The sequence below is a fragment of the Ctenocephalides felis genome, unplaced genomic scaffold (assembly GCF_003426905.1).
Source record: "Ctenocephalides felis isolate EL2017-DRISC unplaced genomic scaffold, ASM342690v1 CF-g0.4_SCAFFOLD_01170, whole genome shotgun sequence".
Classification (NCBI taxonomy): domain Eukaryota; kingdom Metazoa; phylum Arthropoda; class Insecta; order Siphonaptera; family Pulicidae; genus Ctenocephalides; species Ctenocephalides felis.
In genome coordinates, this window is record NW_020537324.1 from 17220696 (window position 1) to 17241485 (window position 20790).

The window sequence follows — 20790 nt, forward strand, 5'->3', positions numbered from 1 at the left end:
AAAAAGGACCTGCTTGATTTTGTATTAAATCAATGAATGGCTTCTACCTAAAGGTACAATTCTAGATACATATTCATGTTATGAACTAGGACATTATTATATTTACATTCAATACAAATTTCTCCACTGTTGCTGATCATCAGATATTTATAACGTAATAATATACACTAACAAAATATAATTGTACATTAAAAGTCAGAGCATAATTATTTTTGTGTGGTAATTATGCATTAAAAATAATCAGATCAAATATTATTCTAATTGTTTTCTGTTATTTTTATGTTATATATTAGAGTATTTACTACAATCTATATAGTAAATATTTCTTTAATTTCTCAGGCAAAGGTAAAGTATTCACAGCTCTTGAATTTAAGTGTTGAAGAATAGCCTCTCGACAAGCGCTTTGAAGAGATGTAACTAAATAAAAATGAAAGTGAATTCAATTAAATGAAATATGACTGAACCATTTTATATAAGTTTGAATACAAGAAATAACATCTTAACAATATGATTCAAATAAAGTTTTATAAACATACTAATATAATATGTAAATACTTCAGTAATACCTCCATATAACTGCACAATTTTGACTTCTTTAGTAGTTCCATAAACATCAACTACAGCATGCAGTGGTCGAGTATCATATGGAATGTCTCTTGTACATGCACCTTGATCTTCCCCATTTATTATGAAATGCATTTCAGCTAAACTTTTATCATCTGCTGATACAACGTACATTACTCCAATTCTGCTACCAGTATCCGTTGGTAAAATATCCTAAATCATAATATTTCTTTCAAAACTAATAAGTGATTGTAGTATACAAGCAAATACCATTTTGATAAAAAAACACATATGCAACTAGAAAGAAAATGTCATTTACTTACTTGAGGTTTGCCACCTTTAGCCAAAGGCTTAAGACTACTTCTGGGTATGACACCTCTAGATGTGTGAACATTATGCCCATGTCCGAGAACTGAGCATCGGGTTTCACCATTCATAGTAGGATTGGCGTATCCCAATACATTATTATGCGTCTTTGTTATTGGATATATCCAAGATGTGCCCATGTTTGCCAAATCTGGCAGAGCATATTGTGGTAATCCACCATCACTCGCAGCTGTTTGAGGATCGAGTTGTGTTAATCCAAGACGCATATGTCCACTCCAACCTGCTCATAATTAATTATACAATAAATCACAAAAAAACATGATATTGGTTTTCAGCAATCATTTACCTCTTTCATTTTTTTCAATTTGTAAGAGAAATATTTCTCCAGGCATTAAAGGTTTTTCACTAAAAGTTAGAGCATTTGCAAAGCTAGTTTTACGATATGCTACTGTATTATCTTCACATAAAACTATATTAGCACCATGATATGGGTGAAATCTGGACACCATTGTTAATAAGAAATTATTTCATATTTTTGCAAAATGCTATCAAAAAATTATCTTGTTTAATATTAATTAACAAAACCTTTCATGTTTCGAAAATTATAGTATAATCATGAGAAATTATAACAGAAGAGTGGTAATAATAAAATAAACATTTATATATTTCAGTGCCATACTTCACTAATGTCAACAGTTGTTATCATTTGAGTTTTGGCAGTTTTGTAATGGTTTGACACCTGTCTTCAAACCAAAGATATTAATATAAAAATTTATGTAAAATATTTATGTATATACACTTACAAAATATTAAATTAAGTGACTATGAGATACATAAATATTTGCGTTTAAGTTAATTACATATTGTTATGTTTATGTGTAGATAAACATGAACATAATTATATTTACGGTAGGGTCTGGGTGGTACGATAAATAAATATGACATTTGATGACAGATGATGCCTGTCAGAACTACCTTCAGACTGTAGCTTATTATATTGTCTAGGCTTAAAATGCATGGAGAGGTGTAAATTGAAACCTGTGGTAAAGAATTTTCTTTTTTTGGTTATATTTTTTATAGACGTATGTATATTTATATGCATTTTATATGTCTGATCATACCAACTATCCGTTCTTTTTCTTTTTATTGTATTATAAACGTAATATCAAATTTTCTGTTGTAATGATTGCTGAACTTTTGACAGTTACTGCACACAATGTCTGAAGATATTATACTTGAAGGATTTTTATGTCCTATATGCAAACAGGATTTGAGGAATGAATATCAGTTGACATCACATTTTGAAAAAAGTCATTCTGAACAACAAGACTTAGTCCAAGTGTTCAAAGGTATATTCAGCTCAGCTAAGAAGAAAATACTAAATGAAGATTTATTTTCCAATAATACTCATGCATGGGCACAAGAAGTACCAAATCAAAACCTAGGGCAGATACGTTCCCATTCTTCATGGTTTAAAAATGTACGGTAAGTATTCCTTTTCTGCGGGTTTTATTACTTAATTTTAAATTATTTCTTTTACAGAAATGCAAGACTTGAACGTTATGCAGTAGAAACAAATAAACTTCTTATCCGTCTGGACAAGCTTTTAACAAATATTCCTGTTGATAAAACTGCACGAAAACAACATGAACAGGAAGTAAACATTTTTAAATTTCTATAATTATGTTTTATTTTTAACAATAATCTGTTTCTTTAAAACATAAAATGGCTATTATTTACATAGATTTTCTATTCTTTAGGTAATAAATTTATTTTTATAGCTAATTCATCTGTTGTAAGTTGATATTTTTAAGATAAAACATGTTTTTTATTCTTTAAGTAATAAAATTATTTTTAAGGTAGTCCAATGGTTAGATGGCAGCTTAGTTAAGTTGTGTCCTAGTTGTACAAAATCGTTTTCCTTTACTAGACGACAACACCATTGTCGATTATGTGGTGCATTGCAATGTCACGACTGTTGTTTTTTTCTGTCATTGGAAATTGCTTGTGAGTTTCTTCAGTTTTAATCAACTTCATATATTTAATACTATAAAAAGGAGTGCATGTTTTAATTGCATCTATTTTCAGTGTCGATGACAAATCCAGAACTAACTACAACGCCAGCAGTATTAGTGGAAGGTCCAGGTTTGAGACTATGTGGACATTGTTTTCATTTATTACAGACTAGAAAACATATGCAGGATACTCAAAAATCTAGACCACCAATAGTTAAATTATATGAACTACTAAGAGAGACTGTCCTAACTACTTATCCAGATATTGAATTGTTTTTCAAGGTAATAGTTTGTGTGATTAATGTTTTCATTTGTTGTAATTGCCTTATTAAAAAAATTTATGAATTATTGTTTAAGATCTTTAATTTTAGTATTTAATTTAAATCTTTTTAGTATTTTGATAAATATTCTTATATCAAACATAAATTATGTTTGCAAATGATATTGAGTTTAAATAATTAAGTTCTTGTTATATATAATATAAATATGATTATTTGTTTGTATATTTGCATAGATGTGTAATTCACTAAATGAAGGGGAAAGTACATATTGCTTGCAAGATGCAGATACATTGCGATGTCATATCGGACAAAGAGGATCAAATGTTGAGAAAATAGGAAAAGCTATTGCTTCACTTACATGCCCAGAACAATATGTTTCTACTAAACTTCTGCATACAGCAGTGCATCAATCAGCTATGATGTTTCTAAAAGTGTGCTGTTATTAATATTTAATCAATTTCTCAATAACTTGATCTAAAATTCAATTTTAGGATGAAGTTTTGTCTTTACCTACTTTACCTACAAAGAACAATATGAATATTTTAAAGAGAGAAAACGTAAAGAGACAGAAGAAGCTATAGAAGCAGAACGAAGAGCTGTTGAAAGAAAATTAGATCTTATAAAAGTTAGTCAAGATTTTAATAGTTCTGCTAATGGAAAAATAGTGGCAACTCATACAGCAAGAACATTGATGACTCCTCAACAAGTATGTTTTTTAAAATTTTATATGTGAAGGATGTTACCCTTATTTGATATTTTTATTCAGAATGGTGTTCTGGAAGAGGGATGGACCGGTTTACAAGCCAGTGGAAGCAATAGTTTACTTGGTGCAGAAGCTGATGATCCTGTCATACAGCAAATTAATATTATACAAGGATATATTCGTCAGGCAAGAGAAGCTATGAGGTTTGAAGAGGTAAGAAAATATGAGTTGTTCAAATATTATTTTAATAGTATGAGTAAAAATTGTGGCAACTTTTCAAAGAGCAATACAAGGTTTAAATTAATTTATTAAAGGTTGCAACGTTAGAAGCAAATCTCAAAGAACTCAAAGAAGAATTTTATAACCGCTCAAAAGCTGTGTCATAGTTATAATATTTAATACTGTGATGATTTATTTAACATAATTACTATATATAGTTATTATATATATATATGCACTTCTTGTGATGACTATAGTTGCTTTGACATTAAAATTATTTATTTAAAAAATGAAAAAATATTTCACTGTACAGGATTATTATGGCATATTAAAATCTGTATTAAAAATATCTTTGATATAATTAATAAATAAAAGGCAAATGAGATTTTAATTCTAATATTATAAATAATGTGTAACAATCGAAATAAGCATGATTATTAATGTCTTTACACATACACATTGTATTAAATATTTATATATATTATATATAAATATATATATATATATATATATATATATATAAATATTATATAAAAATAACAGTATAATGCCATACAATCTACATGAAACATTTTAAATATTTTACCTTAATATTAATTATTCTAAATTACTGTTAACTTTTATTTTTAATCAATTCATTTACAAGTTTTATTCGATAATGTGAATTTGGAAATCATTTCATTGCATGTAAAAGTCACTGAGATTTTCATTTTAAATTATTTTAAAATTTCAAATGTAATTAGAATTTACTTTGTGCAAATTTTCATATATTACAAAGAAAATTAAATCTATTAATATTTAAATTTAATCAACTTCTAAGATACTGAATATAACTCTCGTAAAAACTGTACATAAATAAGATAGATGTTTAAATGAATCTTTATTCTAAATTTTAAATCTTAGTCATCATAACTGAAGTCTTGTACATCATATGTATGTTGAACTGGCCTACGTTGTTGTAAAGGAATGTTCACTTCTTCTGGTGAGCGAAATACTTGTGAAGGAGCTTGTCTGTAAGATGCTGATGTTGCAGTACTTTGTTGTAATTGTTGTTGTTGGGGTTGATGTTTTCTTGACGGCAAACCTACTTGTAGCTATGAAAAATGATTGATGGTGCAATTAATTGTTTAAGTATTTTTATATTTAGTTTTTTGAAACATCACTTAAAAAAATGTTATAATGAAAAGGCAGCAGTATCTAGCTAAATTTGATGTAAATTTTTATGCTTCTAAAATAATCACTAATCAACTGAATGCAACACTTTGTAATTGGCTTCTCGAAAACTAATATTTTGTAAAGATTCATTTCATTTATCTTCTCAATATTATGTATTTACCGGTTGTCTCTGGTGCGTTCTGTCTGATGCTCTATCTGGAGACTGATGTACAGTTTCAGGATAATATCTGTCTGCATATTTCAAACTGGTGTTTGGCCTGGAGTTAGCTTCATCTTCATTTAGAGGTTTATACAGGAAATCATTTACAAAGTGATATTGTGAAGATTGTTCACAAATGTTTTCTGAAGAAGGTGGCATACAAATTAGATGAACCTGAGGAAAATGAAAATTATCATTATTATAATTTCTAGATCTTGTTTGGTCATTTTAACATCAGATAAATCATTGCAAACTTCGGATGAATTATTTACTGATATTGTTCAAAAGCAATTATGTGTCCAATACAATTAAGTTTACATTGTGAAAATTGCATAATATTGTGCTTTATGATAAAGAATAAATATCATCCTCTGTTCAGTAATGCTATCCATGAAAATCAAATTTTTACATATGCTCCAATAACAATTTATCAGTCTGTGGTAATACTGCCGTTTGTTTGAATCATAGGTTTATGAAAATATTAATTTTGCCAGGAAATATCTTAAAAAAAATTTATTAACCTGGTGAAACGAAAATCCTTCTGGACAAATCCAAGAATGTTTTGCGCCTTCTTGGCAATAATGAAAAACTTCACAGGCAAGCCCTTCATCTGCGTAGTATCCGGTCGCTCTTCCTTGGCAAGTGAAGGTAGAATCAGGTAATAGTAATGATAGGCGATCTGGTTCTTCTATTTCCTCCTCTTCTTCTAAAAGCACTTTTTTACTATCCTACGATTAATACATGTGGGTTAAGTATGTACAAACCTTCAGATATTATTCAATTGACATTGTATTTGAAATTAAAGTAGGCAAACCTTTGTTTCATATTGATTTTTTGATTGGAATTTCCTGGGCGGATCTTGCTCGTAAGGCCTTCTGTATGATAAAGACGCTTGGGGTGCTGTGTCTTCATTTACATCATCTTCAGATTGTGTAACGCGATGGTACTGAACACATAATAATTATTTATATTTAATAAAGCAGAAAAGTAAACGTTTGCAACATTTAACGAATACTTAAATTATATTTTTTAGTATCATTTGTGACTAATTCTAATAAGAAAGCATTTTGTGAAGAATTACCTGATTATTGGTTTGTAATTGATTTTGAGATCCTGCTTGGACTGTATATCGAGCACCGCGTATTATTATTTGTTGCTGTTGTTGTTGTTCTTCAGGTTTGTAACCCCCTTGCGCCGTAACCGCTACCGTAACGGCAGATAAACACAGTAGCAAAAGATTCATTCTGCACAAAAAGATATAGGATTATTGGATAATATATTATTAATACAATGTATTATTCTTCTTTGCATATCTTTAAAAATATTGATTTGTGTGTGTATATATGTATGGATGCATTTTTTCGTCCATGATTTCGGGCGCACGGATCAACCGATTTGAATAATTTAAAAACCATTCGATTCCTACTGATGAGGAGATGTGCTGATTAGCTTTTGACAAATACAAGTCTAGCTTTTTCGAAAGAGGGTTTTTGAAAGAACGAAGCATCCGATTAGAATGATTCAAAAAACATTCAGTTCGTAATGATAGGAAGAAGTGGTGATTAGTTTTTGGCAGAGCCGTTGCGGAGATACGAAGCGTCCGATTTGAATGATTCAAAAAACCTTTATGATTATGTTTACAAACCGATTGTTTTTTGGGTAAAGACATTTTTTTCGATTTTAAATTTTAATTTTTTTTTTAAATATCGAAAATATTTTGTTTTTTATTTTTAATACTAGCTGAAATTATACGCCGCCTATATACCTCAAAAATAATTTTAACCTTACAGTTCAGTTTATATAATTATCAGAAAAATGAGAGAGGATCCTTTGTTCTGTACAGTATTTATAATAATATACTTGAAAACATTTAATATTATTCGAATATTTTCTTACGGTACGGGAAGTTCGAGCAATTTAGCAAAATAAGTAAAAGAAAATTATGCATAATTAACCATAATGCTGATATAATAATATTTATTATATAATATATTATTATATATTATGGTGATTTATAAAGTTGGTCATACTGTCATGTTAAGTTATGGTTAACCTTTTTTAAGATATTGGTACGTCTGATTATACCGACCATTTGACATTTCAAATCGCAAGTTTACCTATTTACTAATTTGCCAATATTTATTGATATTTATATTACTTTTGCAATATTTTTTATAAAATAAATTCTTGTTAATCAGAAATGAATAATTTAGAAGACGTGTTTTCAAGTTTATACACTTTAGACTTATCACAATTGTTGAGTAATTCGCAAGTGAAAGAATTTTTTGAAGAGTTGCATAAAAATAACAGTATGCTTGAAAGTGATGAATTAAAAAAGGAAAGGGAGTCGCCGCAATGTATTTTAAACGCAGTGAATTGTATTGATGAAAATTACAATTATGCAGTTAGTTCCTGCCAAGAAACTAAAAATTCAAACGTTGATAATTATAATAATGAAATTGAAAGATTGACATCTAACAACTGTATTGCTGCTGTTATGGATATATATACTAATCACAAATGTTCAATGGAGTGTAGTTCTGAAAATGTTTTTTGTTTTCATGAAAATAGGAATAATTTTATCGACAATGAATTCAACATGTTTAATGAAGGTAATAATAATACTGATTTTCAAGCTTTAAGTAATGATTGCTCTTCAGAAAATTATGATTACAACTCTTGTTCCGAAATCGAAAATTTATATGATAGTGATATTGAAAAATATATTGAGAATTGGGAAATGAGCACTTATATTTCGAATGAAGAAATTAAACTTGAAGACTTACAAGAGGTTGAAACTTATAAAAATGTGGATACAATACCAGGAAATGAAATAATAGAAAATTTGTAATGAGAAGAAAATATAAGGTATTTAATCAACAAAAATCTAGCCTTTAATTATTAAATATAACACTTGTACTTCATGTTAGATTTTTTAATATAATTTTCAACTTCCCAAAGGAGAAGTTTATGTTTTCATCAAAAAATGCGATTCGCTAATTTTATGTTTTCTCGACGTTTCAAGCCATTCTGAATCGAATGAGACCAAATTTGGAAAAAGTATGTGTGTGTGTGTGAACAGTTTTTTTTGCAGTAAATAGATTCCATTAAATCGACTCTCTTCTCGCAGAAATTTGAAAATTTTGTATAAGCTCAGTAGTATTATTTACAATCATACACAAAATCCTGAATCAAAAAAGAATCTGAAAAACTTGAAACGTAATCAATATGTCGAAAGATCAAAAATGACTTGAATTGGATTATACCATGTTTTCTATAGAAAGTGTATAAAACTTCCAGTTTGATTGTATTGATAAAATATAGACAAATTAATGGGGTTTATAGCATTCAAACAATACATCCTTATACACTTAAAGTATAAATATTTTTGATTCTCTAGAAATTGTTTAGAATATACCTTACTTAGCAAAACAACGTTTGCCGGGTCAGCTAGTATGTAATAAAACCACTTATAAATTAATTTATTTTTTATTGATTAAGTCGATTATTTACAAATATCGGGAAGTTCATGTAACTCGCCTCAAGGCTAAATACCAATACCAACTAGTTTAATATTTAAATCATCCAAAACTGCATCGTAAACTTCTCCTAATTAACAGGACATGTTGAATGTATTCATCTTTACTTTCGCATCGTATATCAGATTGCTGTTTTAAAGTTAAATTTTTAACGTATGTTAAAAGTTTTGTTCAAAGATTAGTAAAAGATATAAAGAAATTATATATTTCTCGAATGATATTGAAAAAACTATGTTATAAATTTCATATACGAATCTCGTGTTGGCGCCCCCTAAGGCGTGCGTTCGCATTCCAGGTAGGACCAGGCTTGTGTATATCACATAATAAAGTTTTTATGATACCCGGTAATTTATAATAATTGAGACGAATATTTTGCATAATTTAAAACCGTACTTAGATCTCATATAGAAACAATAATAATAACTGTGGTTATTACGTGGTCATACATATATGTATGCAGCTTTACGATCGTAAATTGTGTTTGCTGCAATCATTTACAGTAAATAAAAAAAGGAATAAATAAATGTTGTTCACATGTGCAATAGCGGCTAGTGAAAGTAAACGACATATTGTGAGCCTATATGCACGTATGCATTTCCAGTCGAGACCACGCGTATAATAACATTTAGATCCGAAGTAGAGGCCTCTGATACTGAACATTAATTGATAATCAACTAGTGGGGTGCATGGCATCGCGCCTTAAGGCAAATTGCTGGAACTTACCGTACCGTAATTAAAAATCTCCAAAAAAAAATTACATAAAATGTGTACACATTATTAAAATCTCTACAAAATATCTGATAATTTGATGTACATGTGCCCAAGAAACATTTTTGACTGCCAAATGACATTTTTTTAACTTATTTTTATTGAGAGTTTATAACCGCTGGACCTGCCTTCCCAAAAGTTTAATCAGTTCTTGTCAATACAAGTAAATTGTTTTTTGAATTATTAAAATCGAACGCTCCGTGCCCCGTATCTTCAGAACGGCTAGACCTGCCTGTGCTAAAAACTAATCAGCACGTCTCCTTATCAATTTGAATCGAATGTTTTTTGAATAACTGAAATCGGTTGAACCGTGTTCTCGAAATCGTCGACGAAAATTTGTATCCGCACACACACACACATACATCCATTTTTTCTAAGGTAAATTTGCATACACACACACTCAAACATCTATTTTTTCTAAGGTATGCCAAAATGTTCAGAAACCTCTGAAACGTGAAGTTACATAAAAATTTTCATTTTCGATTTTTTTTGCTGTTACTATAACTTATTCTAAAGTTAAAAAATGCTATTTGGCGGTCAAAATGGTCATTAGACATATGCAAATCATATTGTCAGATATTTTATATAGATTTTTATAATAAATACAAATTTTGATTACATTTTTATGGATTCCGTACTAAGATTGATAATGTTTAACAGTAGAAATGCGGCGCGTACGCGCTTCTATATTTCTCCTCTAACACAGCAATGCAACGCGATCGCTTTGAAATATAGCGATTCAATATTTGTACTTCAACTTTTATTAAATGCTTTTGACCTTTATATATTGATTTTTATGAATAGAGTTAAACGAGTTAAATTGTTATTTTAAAGTTAATAGTGTTATAACCGAAAAATAAAATTTTATTACAATTTGTAAAAAAAATGGATGTATGTGTGTGTGTTTGTGTATGTATATTTGGATACAATTGTTTATCCACGATAGTTTTATTGGGAAAAGATAAGTAATTGATAAAAATAAATAAAACAGGTAAAGATGTTTTTATACCAACTTTCTTTTTTGTTATAAAATTCTTGAACTGTGTTATTAAAGGTGAATGATATAAATATTTTATTCATAAGTAAATCAAGTCGTTTTATTAAAAGTATATTTTTATTTGCTATGATAATTCTTTCTTCATGTGACATTAATAAATGTCACTTGAAATCTAGAATATCATGAATTTTAATGGATACTACATAATACAATTTTTTAATAATCCTGTATTAATTAGATTATATTAATGCTCAAATGAATGCCAACAATCTTTACTCTTGGACGAAGAGGAAATTTTTGATCAACATTTCTAATTGAGGATTTTTGTCTCTAATTCTAATTTCAGAAATTCAACTATCCTTAGTAGGGTTTATACAAAAACCGACATTTCTCAAAACCGGTTTTCGAATTTTAATTTTACCAGAAAACCGGTTTTAACCGGTGTACATATATACACTGGTATAAAAATCTAAATAAATATAAACATTAGACAAAAAATAATACAAAACCTTTCTGGGAACCATAGCAAACTGATAAGATTCAAGATGCTATTGAACCGATATGATTCCAAGAATCAAAACGCTTGCTACTATCTTTTATATTTGGCTATATTTATCATTTTTTATTTATACAGTGAAAACCGGCTTTTTCTACTGAACACCCGGTTTTCGAATTCCATAATTTTCGTCAAAAAACTGGTTTTTAAAACCGGTTTTTGAAAACCGACAAACTCTAATCCTTAATAAAGCAATTTGTCATGCTGGTTTTTATTTTTCATTAATTACTCTACTTTCCAGTAATACATTATTTTCGATTGTCATAATCCAGATTGCCAGAGAAATATATAACAACAAATTCCAATGGAATTTTAATTGATTATTCGACTTAAAATAAATTATTACGTGACCGGTATGCAGTCACACAACGTCGATGGTGCGAATCTAAAAATTCATATTCTACGTGCTAAATATGAATATTTGTTATGAAAACATTTGCCTTTTTTCGTTCAATATATTTTTTTGCGGAAGAATAGATGCATTGCGCAAAACATGGAATGCGAATAGTCGTAATATTAGTACAATTGAGCAAAGCTGACATAAATTTAATCGGCAATTAAGAATGTGAATTAATAAAATCAAAAGTAAGAATTTTAATTCTTGTTAATACTCTTCCGAAACGGTTTGACCGATTTTTTTATGAAATTTTATAATCAGTATGGCTGAAGATCGGCCAACATCTATTTTTCATATTCTTAATTGGTAAGCGTTGGCTACCCCTAACATTTTTTTTTCATTTATGAATCCATATCTCTGATTTTATCAACTTATAGAGTGAGTAGGGTAAGTTATAGTAATCGCAAAAAATCGAAAATGAAAATTTTTGCATATCTTTACGTTTCAGAGGTTTCTGAACATTTTGTCATACATTAGAAAAAGTGGATGTATGTGTGTGTGCTTGTGTATGTATATTTGGATACAATTTATTTTAATAATGTGTACATATTTTGTGTAATTTATTTTGGGTTTCGTACCAAAATTTTTAATTACGGTACGGGAAGTTCCAGCAATTTGCCTTAAGTTAAGGCACGATGACATGAACCCCACTAGTTTGTTTTTATTTTCTACAAGACCTAAATATTTATTAATGAGCAATCATTTTTTATTTTTTATTTTTGGAAAGTTATCTGAATTTAGGAATTAATCGAAAAGTAGCTTCATTACCAGTAGATAAGAGAGTCATAATATGGATTGATTCGTTTCAGTCGTTTATAATAGAAATCAAATTTCTATTAAAATTATGAATATGCACGCAAATCATAATACAATTTCACCTCCACTCTTGTTCGTACACAAATTATTCGCTTTCATGAGATTAAATATTAGGACAGATGTCTGAGAGAAATTAAACGCTATTTAGAAAAGTCGTTCTATGAAATGACGTAAAAGTAGTAGATCATAAAGATTAAACCCATTAAAAAGATATTTGAAAGGTTATGCTATTACAATTTTCAATTTTTATGAATTGATTATACGGTTCTTGAAAAAAACATTAACATTCCAGGATTTTATTTAAACGAACAACGATTAAATTTACTTGCTCACTTAATGCAAAATTATACAATTTTATTAATCTTGATCATTTTTTGTGTTTTTTTTTTGGTAGACATGTAGGATGTATGCAATATATAAGTGAAAATTACGAAATAAGGGGTTGCGGCAGGAGGGTGAAAATTTAGAGCTGTATGTGTTTTTTAATTGCAAATTATGAAAAAACTAGTGATGCATTGCATCGTGCCTTAAGGCAAAACCGCCAAACCTGCTTTTCCAAAAATTTAACCAATTCTTAATTTCATCAATATAAGCAAAATGTTTTCTGAATCATTGGCACTTTTTGTCCCGAATCTTCGGAACGGCTAGATCTGCTTTCGCCAAGAAGTAATCAGCACTTCTCCTTATCTATACGAATCGAATGTTTATTGAATTATTCTAATCGGTTGATCGGTGTTCCCGAAATCGTCGACCAAAATATGTATCCGCGCGCACACACACACACATATTTACACGGACATCCATTTTTTCTAAGGTATGCTAAAATATTCAAAAACCAAACCAGAAACGTAAAGATATATAAAAATTTTCATTTTAGATTTTTTGCGATTGTTATAACTTAATTACAAGAAGTTTATTATAGAAAATAACAGAAAATATGATAATAGTAATGGATAAATGGACAAAGTAAATTTGATGTATTGTTAACTTGAAGAAATTCACACCTGTTATTTCTTATTCTCTCTTTTGTACCTGTAAAGTCAATGCAACAAGATTATTGCATTGCAAAATTAACATTTACGCAACACACACACACACATATATATATATATATATATATTATTTATAATTTATTACACATATTGAAGAAATTATGACTTTCTTCATTAAAATTAGTTTCGTTTTCGACATTGGAGCCCGATGAACTTGTTCCGTGAAAGTGAATCTGTTGTTTCCAGAGCTCCACTCGAAGCCTTTGGGCCGAGAGTGAAATCGGATTTAGAACGAATGCGATCATTATAATGTCTTTATAAAGAGTTCACACGATTTTTTATCTTTGTATTGCACCTGATGACGTTAAGGACAAGCAGGTGTTACAGACTTTCACACTTGTCGAGATTAAAGAACAAGGAAATAAGTAATCCCTACTTAAATCTCCGAAAATGGTAACATGAGTCATATGGAGAATATTAAGCATCGTGTACCTTTTTTTTTAATCATTTATTAAAAACTTTGTTCAGACAATCATCATCACAAATTAATTTATTCGTTGCTCTGCTGTTTATCGGTAAAAAACTTAAAACCTATTAAACTTGATCTAGTAACTTGTATATATTAATATTTATTCGCTGGGGTAACTTTTATTTATAATTATATTTACATTGTTATGTTTCTTCGACGTCTCAAATTTTTATGACACCAAAATTGGAAAAAGTATGTATACGTGAGAGACAAAATTTGATCGTTTTCATAAACGACTAGTAAATCCGACGAACTCCGTTTCGCCACCAGATGGTTTCGTGAAAAAGATGAAGAAATTTTTTGTTTTATATTTGAAAAGGAAAAATTTGATTTTATTACAAACAGTAATGAATTTATTTCGATCACAAAATGAAGTGTTTTTTAGTTGAACTTCTCTCTCTAAGTAAATGAAAGTGAATCCGCAAATTAGCCGTTTCATTTAAGTGCTCCTTGGTAAATCACATTTTTTGTTTTTGGTCTGACGTTAACACAAACAAAGCAGATGGTTTCCCAACTCGTGAACAGGCAACGTATAACTGCCCATGTGAAAAACAATAATTTTCTAAATAATCTATTTGAAATTTATCCCGCAAACACTAAGCGATTGGCCTTGCGACTTGCTAATTGTCATTGCGATCGCAAGGCGAACTGGAAATTGCAATTGTTTGAAGTCAAACGGAAGACTAGTCGGAATCAATGGTATGTCACCAAATCGCCAGCAATTTTTGATTGAATGGTGAAATTCAGTGCGCGTACATCATTATTCTTTGCTGCAAGAATTGCTCGTTGACTTAACCAAGCATAATTCTGATAATTCTCACTAATGTCATTACTTGAATTTTTAATTACGGTGCGTGAAGTTCCAGCAATTTGCATTTAGGCACAATGCCATGCACCTCTAATTTTCTTAGCTATAAACTATGCGGAGCCCGAGACCTTTCCAAGGAATGCAAAATTGTCGAAATCGGTTCGTGCGTTCTGGAGTTATATCGTCAGGAAGGAAAACCCGACTTATTTTTATAAATATGTAGATAATATTTGATGTATTTTGATAAGGTATCGGGATGATTTCTGTTGAATGACCATCAGTCGAACTGTTTCTTCACAATTAATAGATAAGTGGAAAACATTTCGTCTATTTTTTCGCAAAAATTCTGTTTTGATCATTCAAAAACCAGTTGAAAAGATATCGGTTTGATGTTGGACCAATTAGTTTTTGGTAAAGATCGACCAGGCCGTTTTTAAAAAAAATAGCTATCTTTAGGTCATAGTCGTAAGTACCAGGACTAGTTTTAAATATTATGGGAAATGTGGTTAAATTATATAATGATGGAAAGATGGGTTTTAGGCCTAGTTTCTTTCTATAAAACACATTAATACGAATAAATAAATTTAACTTTTTTTAACTTCCCATAGGGTAAGTTATTGTAATGGGCCGAAAATCGGAATTGAAAATTTTTACATTTCTCGACGTTTAGAAGGTTTCTGAACATTTTGGCTTATTTCAGGAAAAATGGATGTGTGTGTGTATGTATGTATGGATACAATTTTTCGTCCACGTTTTCGGGCGCACGGATCATTCGATTTGAATGGTTCAAAAAACATTCGATTCCTATTGATAGGGAGATATGCTGATTAGTTTTTGCCAAAGGCAGGTCCAGCCGTTACGGAGATACGGAGCAAAGAGTGCAGAAAATAGAAATCGAGTTTTTGAGAGCACGGAGCATCCGATTTGAATGATCTAAAAAACATTCAATTAGTAATGATTGCGAGAAGGGGTTATTAGTTTTTCGCAAAGGCAGGCCCAGCCATTTCGGAGATACAGAGCTAAATGTACAAAAAATGGCAGTTTTTGAGAGAACTAAGTTTCCGATTCAATTGATTCAAAGAACTTTCTGCTTGTCTTAACAAAATAATTGATTTTGGAAAAAAAAATTGTTTTATTTTTTTTTTTTTTAATTTTTTGTATATCGAAAATAATTCAGATTTTATTTTTAATTCTGACTATAGTTCTAATATACTTTAAACAAATAATTTCAACTTTGCAATTCAGTTTATATAATTCTTATAAATATTAGACAATGTTACAATATTTATAATAATCTATTTGAAAACATTCAATATTCCTCAAACATTTCGTTACGGTACGGGAAGGTCCAGCAATTGCCTTAAGGCACGATGCCACCCACCCCACTAGTTTAATGCAATAATTGAACCAATGTTCATCGACTCATATCACGTTTTTTAGTATAAATACTGCCATTGCTAATAGGTACTAAATTTTATTATCAGTTTTTTTAGATTAAACTAGTTTAGTAAACGATAATATATTTCGTTAAGATATTTAAAATTAATTTTAATTAATTAACTTATCGACTACCTCCTAATGCAAATAGTTGCCAATTCTTTTTTGATTTATTCTTTTATAAGAAAAATACGCTTCAGGTAAATATAATGAGGTACTTTTTGTTTGGCAACAATGTAAACATTAATTTATTTAATTTGAATATAGTTTGTTAAATTTACAAACTATATTGATATTGACTTTTGTTATAACGATTGTTATTATTAGATGCTTTGGTGCTCGTTGGCCGGATAATCAATTTTATTTGCCAACATAACATTAAATGTATTTCTTATAAACCTATTAGAAATTTTCGAAAGTTGAGGTTATTGAATTTGGTGATGATAATCAGTTATTAAAATGTTCATAAATACAATATGTATGAAAGATTAAAACTGGCGGAAATCATTAATTCTGTTCTATATGTTTTGGCTAATATAATACTGAAAATTACAAGAAACATTTATGACTTTATTATGAACATTGGCTATTGATAGAGGAAGCAATGGTTTCAAAAAAAATACATTATTTTTTAATCATTTAAAATAGCAGTAATATTTTTTCTTGAACTAAAATAAATTATAATCGATATCAATAAAGTTTTTTTTCATATTTTTTTTAAACAAATGCTTGCTCTTTAAATGGATCAGTGGGCACAAGGTACCTTGAATATTATGGAATTTCTGGAAAAGGCTTACATATAAGTAAGTAAGTATACATTTGTTTGAGATACATAGTTGTATTTAGTAACACTCCATAAATTGTTAAATTTGATGATAATTTTAAAAGCTTAGTTTTATAAAATAATTGACTATATTATGATTTACTATATTATCATTCAATTAAGTTTAGTGGAATATGATACGGGGTCAGTGGTAACTAAAAGGAGTTTCTTGGACACATTCAGTATTCATTAAAATAAGTATATTCTATATTTATTTATTTTACATTAGTTTTCCATTGTTTATGCACATTTAATGAGATTAATAGTCACGAAACGTATAATATTTGAATCACTTTCTCCTAGTTTCGCTCTAATTCATTTATCTTTATTATGAGGCCACGGTCGATAAAATTCTTTAGTTGTTGTTTTTATTAAATGATCCCATGACCGATTCTTTCATGTACTTCTGTTTTGAATATGTACGGTCATAATTATTGCTTTGAAACGTGAAAGTTTAGGATCTAAAATAGAAAAGTTGAAATTAAGACACCATATGCATGGGTCTGCTTTTTCACAGTTTACAATAATTTCAACTCATATATATATATATATATATATATATATATATATATATATATAACTTATATATATATTATAAAACTTATAATTTTATACACAAATGTGTAAAGTATAAGTAAGCTGCCAATTATTCTTTAAGAAATGCATAAAAACAGCAATTATATGTTTAACAAAAACTGTTCATTGTGAGTTTGTGCATTAGAAAGCGGAAAAACAACAATTAAAAACTTAATTGGTTAGCAAAACACAACAAAATTATAAATTTAAATGATCGACAATGACATTAAATATATGCCTAGCATTGCTACTGCAGCTTTCTTAACTTTGTAATAGAATGTCAGAAAACAAATTTTGATTTTTAAATTGAAAATGATGAGTACTTTGATTTAAAAGGCATGTATGTTCTCATTGCAAATTAAATAGCAGTATTTTTTTTCATCAGCAAGTTTTTGGTAGCAGTTATAATGTCCAAAAATCGAATGCCAGTCCAGTGATTGGACGCTCAAATACAAATATAGTTTAAAAAAATTAATGTAATTTTTTTGCAGTAAAATTTGCTAATATTTTATAGATATTGTCAATAATTTTGTCAATAACAGCGAGTTATCATGTAGTATTATATTTACTTGCTAATAGTGTATCTTTTTAGAAGGTAACCCAACGGTTGGTCAATTTTTATTTGAGCTTTTTTCTCCGATAATTTTCAATTTGACGCACCAATGCAGGGGAAGGGTTATTTTTACTTGGAAACATATCTTCATTTATATATGCAAGTGAAAACCGATATCACTGCTGCTTGATACCAGGCTGTTCGAAGTGGGTATGGAATCTGGAAAGCCAAAAATCTTATCAAAGAGTCGCGAAAAGCTAAATTTTTTAGTTAGATACAAAAATTAAAAATCTGTGATTTATTTACGAGGTAGTATCAAAATTTATACCACAAATCGGAAGCATTAAAATTAATCATATAACTTTTATCATGTGAAGAATCAATGCAGGGGAAGGGTTATTTTTACTAGGAAACATATCTAAAAATAAAAATATGTAAGTGAAAACCGATATCACTGCTGCTTGATACTAGGCTGTTTGAAGTGGGTATGGAATCTACTTCATTTATCTGTATTAACTGAATTATTCAAATCTGATAGCACCAAATTTTATATTCGATTATTAAGAAAATTTCACAAAACCAGAAGACTTTTATCATGTAAAGTCTCATGACATGATTTATGAACAATAGTAGGATATAGGAAAAAATGTATATGTCCCATTGTGAAGCCGCAGAAAACATTTTATAAAATGTTCTAGATTCTGTTAATTAAGTATCTCGATTTTTTCCTGTAAGAAGAACAATGCTGAAACATTCACAATATAAAATGAGACGTCAGTTATCGAACGGTGGGCGGATTGTATTGTATTAACGACAATGTTATTTGTAATGAGCAATACGTAATTTCTAATTAATTACGAAGTCAGTGACTTGTAAGGAACTTGCGACAGAATCAGTATACATTCGACTACTTTTTAGAGATCCTTAGGCCAAGCATTTCTAATAATTAGTATCAATTATAAATGAGCAAGTCGTAGGTAGGTAATTTTTTCAATCCAGACATTCTTGAGCAATCGGAAACTTGAATTACTTTTTTACATTGCTGTCTCAGCATGAATAGTAGATGAATGAATATTGTTCATGGTGTTGAAGTAAATCAATTATATTCTTACTTAAATAAAATAAATCGGGAAAAAATTGATTATAAATATTTCAAGAAACTAGTTAAATATTATTTAACGTGTACTTCAAAAAAATCAAATTAAAACTCAACAAATATGGTTGAGTTTATTTGTCCAATAAACTTAGAATTCAAAACATTCTTTTCATTTTATAATCCCCTATATATTAAATTTGCTTTTGCAATGTACTCTAAACTTTTTTATTATAATGATTATTATTTGAAGTAGAAGTAACACTGGCTACTTCTTCTATTAATTAAATTCTATTATTATTTCTATTATTATTAAATTCTATTATTTGTATCCGCACTCACACACACACATACACACATAAACACACACATCTATCAATTTTTTCTTAGGTATGCCAAAATATTGAGAAACCTTTAAAACGTAAAGATATATCAAAATTTTTATTTTCGATTTTTTTGCGATTACTATAATTTACCTTACGGAAGTTAATTATTACGGTTATATTCTAAATGAGCTTATCTCAAAGTAACTAGATAATTTATAACATTTTGCTATTGTCACTAAAATAAAAGTTTAAAAAAGAAGGTATTTTTATCAATTATCTATTCACTTCGTTAATTAAATCAAGTTTAGTTTTCACACTTATAGAAAGACTATTTGTTCATTTTTAAAACAATTAAGTCTCCCACAATGTCTTTGTGTATTGCATTGTATGTCGTGTCTACATAATACATATACAAGATATTTTCTGAATTCAACAACAAATTGTACATGTACAAAATCCAATATGAACATTTTGTACCAATCGAAGCATTTGTATGCAAATGATGTCTGAATTGCAGAACTTTTAACACGAATCGTTTTAAAAACGTAACGCAATGCACATTCATATCAACAGAGGTAAATAAATTGTGGAATAATATAAATGTAACAGTTATTTAATTAATTTCTAATTTCTTCGCATTAATATTTGATAAAGTGACTTATTTACAACTGAATGTATTGCGACTCAAAAAAATTGATGTTAAAAAATCAATTAAAATAGAATCATCATTTAAAAATATTTTAGGTAAATTATAAAACCACAATTATTTATTTTACATGAGAATATTTAAAAAATCTTCACATTTTTATAGACTTATAAAATATTGGCAACAATTGCAATAATCTACTTAGTCGACATACATTGTCTTTGCATTTTAATCAATTACGATATTTAAATAAATAACTGAATTATTAGTGCTAGTCTTTGAAGAAAGTGAAATAGGGTAGAGCGGGGAACAAAGGCCCAAATTGAATTTTGACAATTATACTGTGAAAACCAAAACAAACGCTTCAAAACAATTATCACATATCAAACAAACAACTATCAAACTATGTTCTTCTCTTTTGAAGGATTCTGAACATTTTTGCATACCTCA

The 20790-nt window shown here is 28.8% G+C and overlaps 3 protein-coding genes across 3 annotated transcripts; 1 reads left to right on the top strand and 2 right to left on the bottom strand.

The window, feature by feature from the left end:
* Positions 1-11: 11 nt before the first annotated feature.
* LOC113366655 (neuralized-like protein 2) lies at positions 12-1782 on the bottom strand. Its single transcript, XM_026608296.1, has 4 exons — positions 1238-1782; positions 888-1171; positions 567-777; positions 12-417 (listed from the first exon to the last, which is right to left on the bottom strand). Exons 1-4 carry the CDS (start codon positions 1398-1400, stop codon positions 302-304), a joined length of 774 nt encoding a protein of 257 aa, XP_026464081.1. The 5' UTR covers positions 1401-1782; the 3' UTR covers positions 12-301.
* Positions 1783-1902: 120 nt separating this feature from the next.
* Positions 1903-4291, top strand: LOC113366238 (rabenosyn-5). Its single transcript, XM_026607810.1, is given in 10 exon segments — positions 1903-1934; positions 2096-2376; positions 2434-2548; positions 2751-2898; positions 2980-3188; positions 3421-3618; positions 3679-3706; positions 3709-3893; positions 3954-4103; positions 4205-4291. Coding segments are annotated over 10 exon segments (1413 nt in total). The 5' UTR covers positions 1903-1907; the 3' UTR covers positions 4277-4291.
* Positions 4292-5008: 717 nt separating this feature from the next.
* LOC113366925 lies at positions 5009-19934 on the bottom strand. Its single transcript, XM_026608568.1, has 6 exons — positions 19845-19934; positions 6566-6728; positions 6299-6430; positions 6006-6212; positions 5446-5658; positions 5009-5203 (listed from the first exon to the last, which is right to left on the bottom strand). Exons 2-6 carry the CDS (start codon positions 6725-6727, stop codon positions 5009-5011), a joined length of 909 nt encoding a protein of 302 aa, XP_026464353.1. The 5' UTR covers position 6728; positions 19845-19934.
* Positions 19935-20790: the final 856 nt, after the last annotated feature.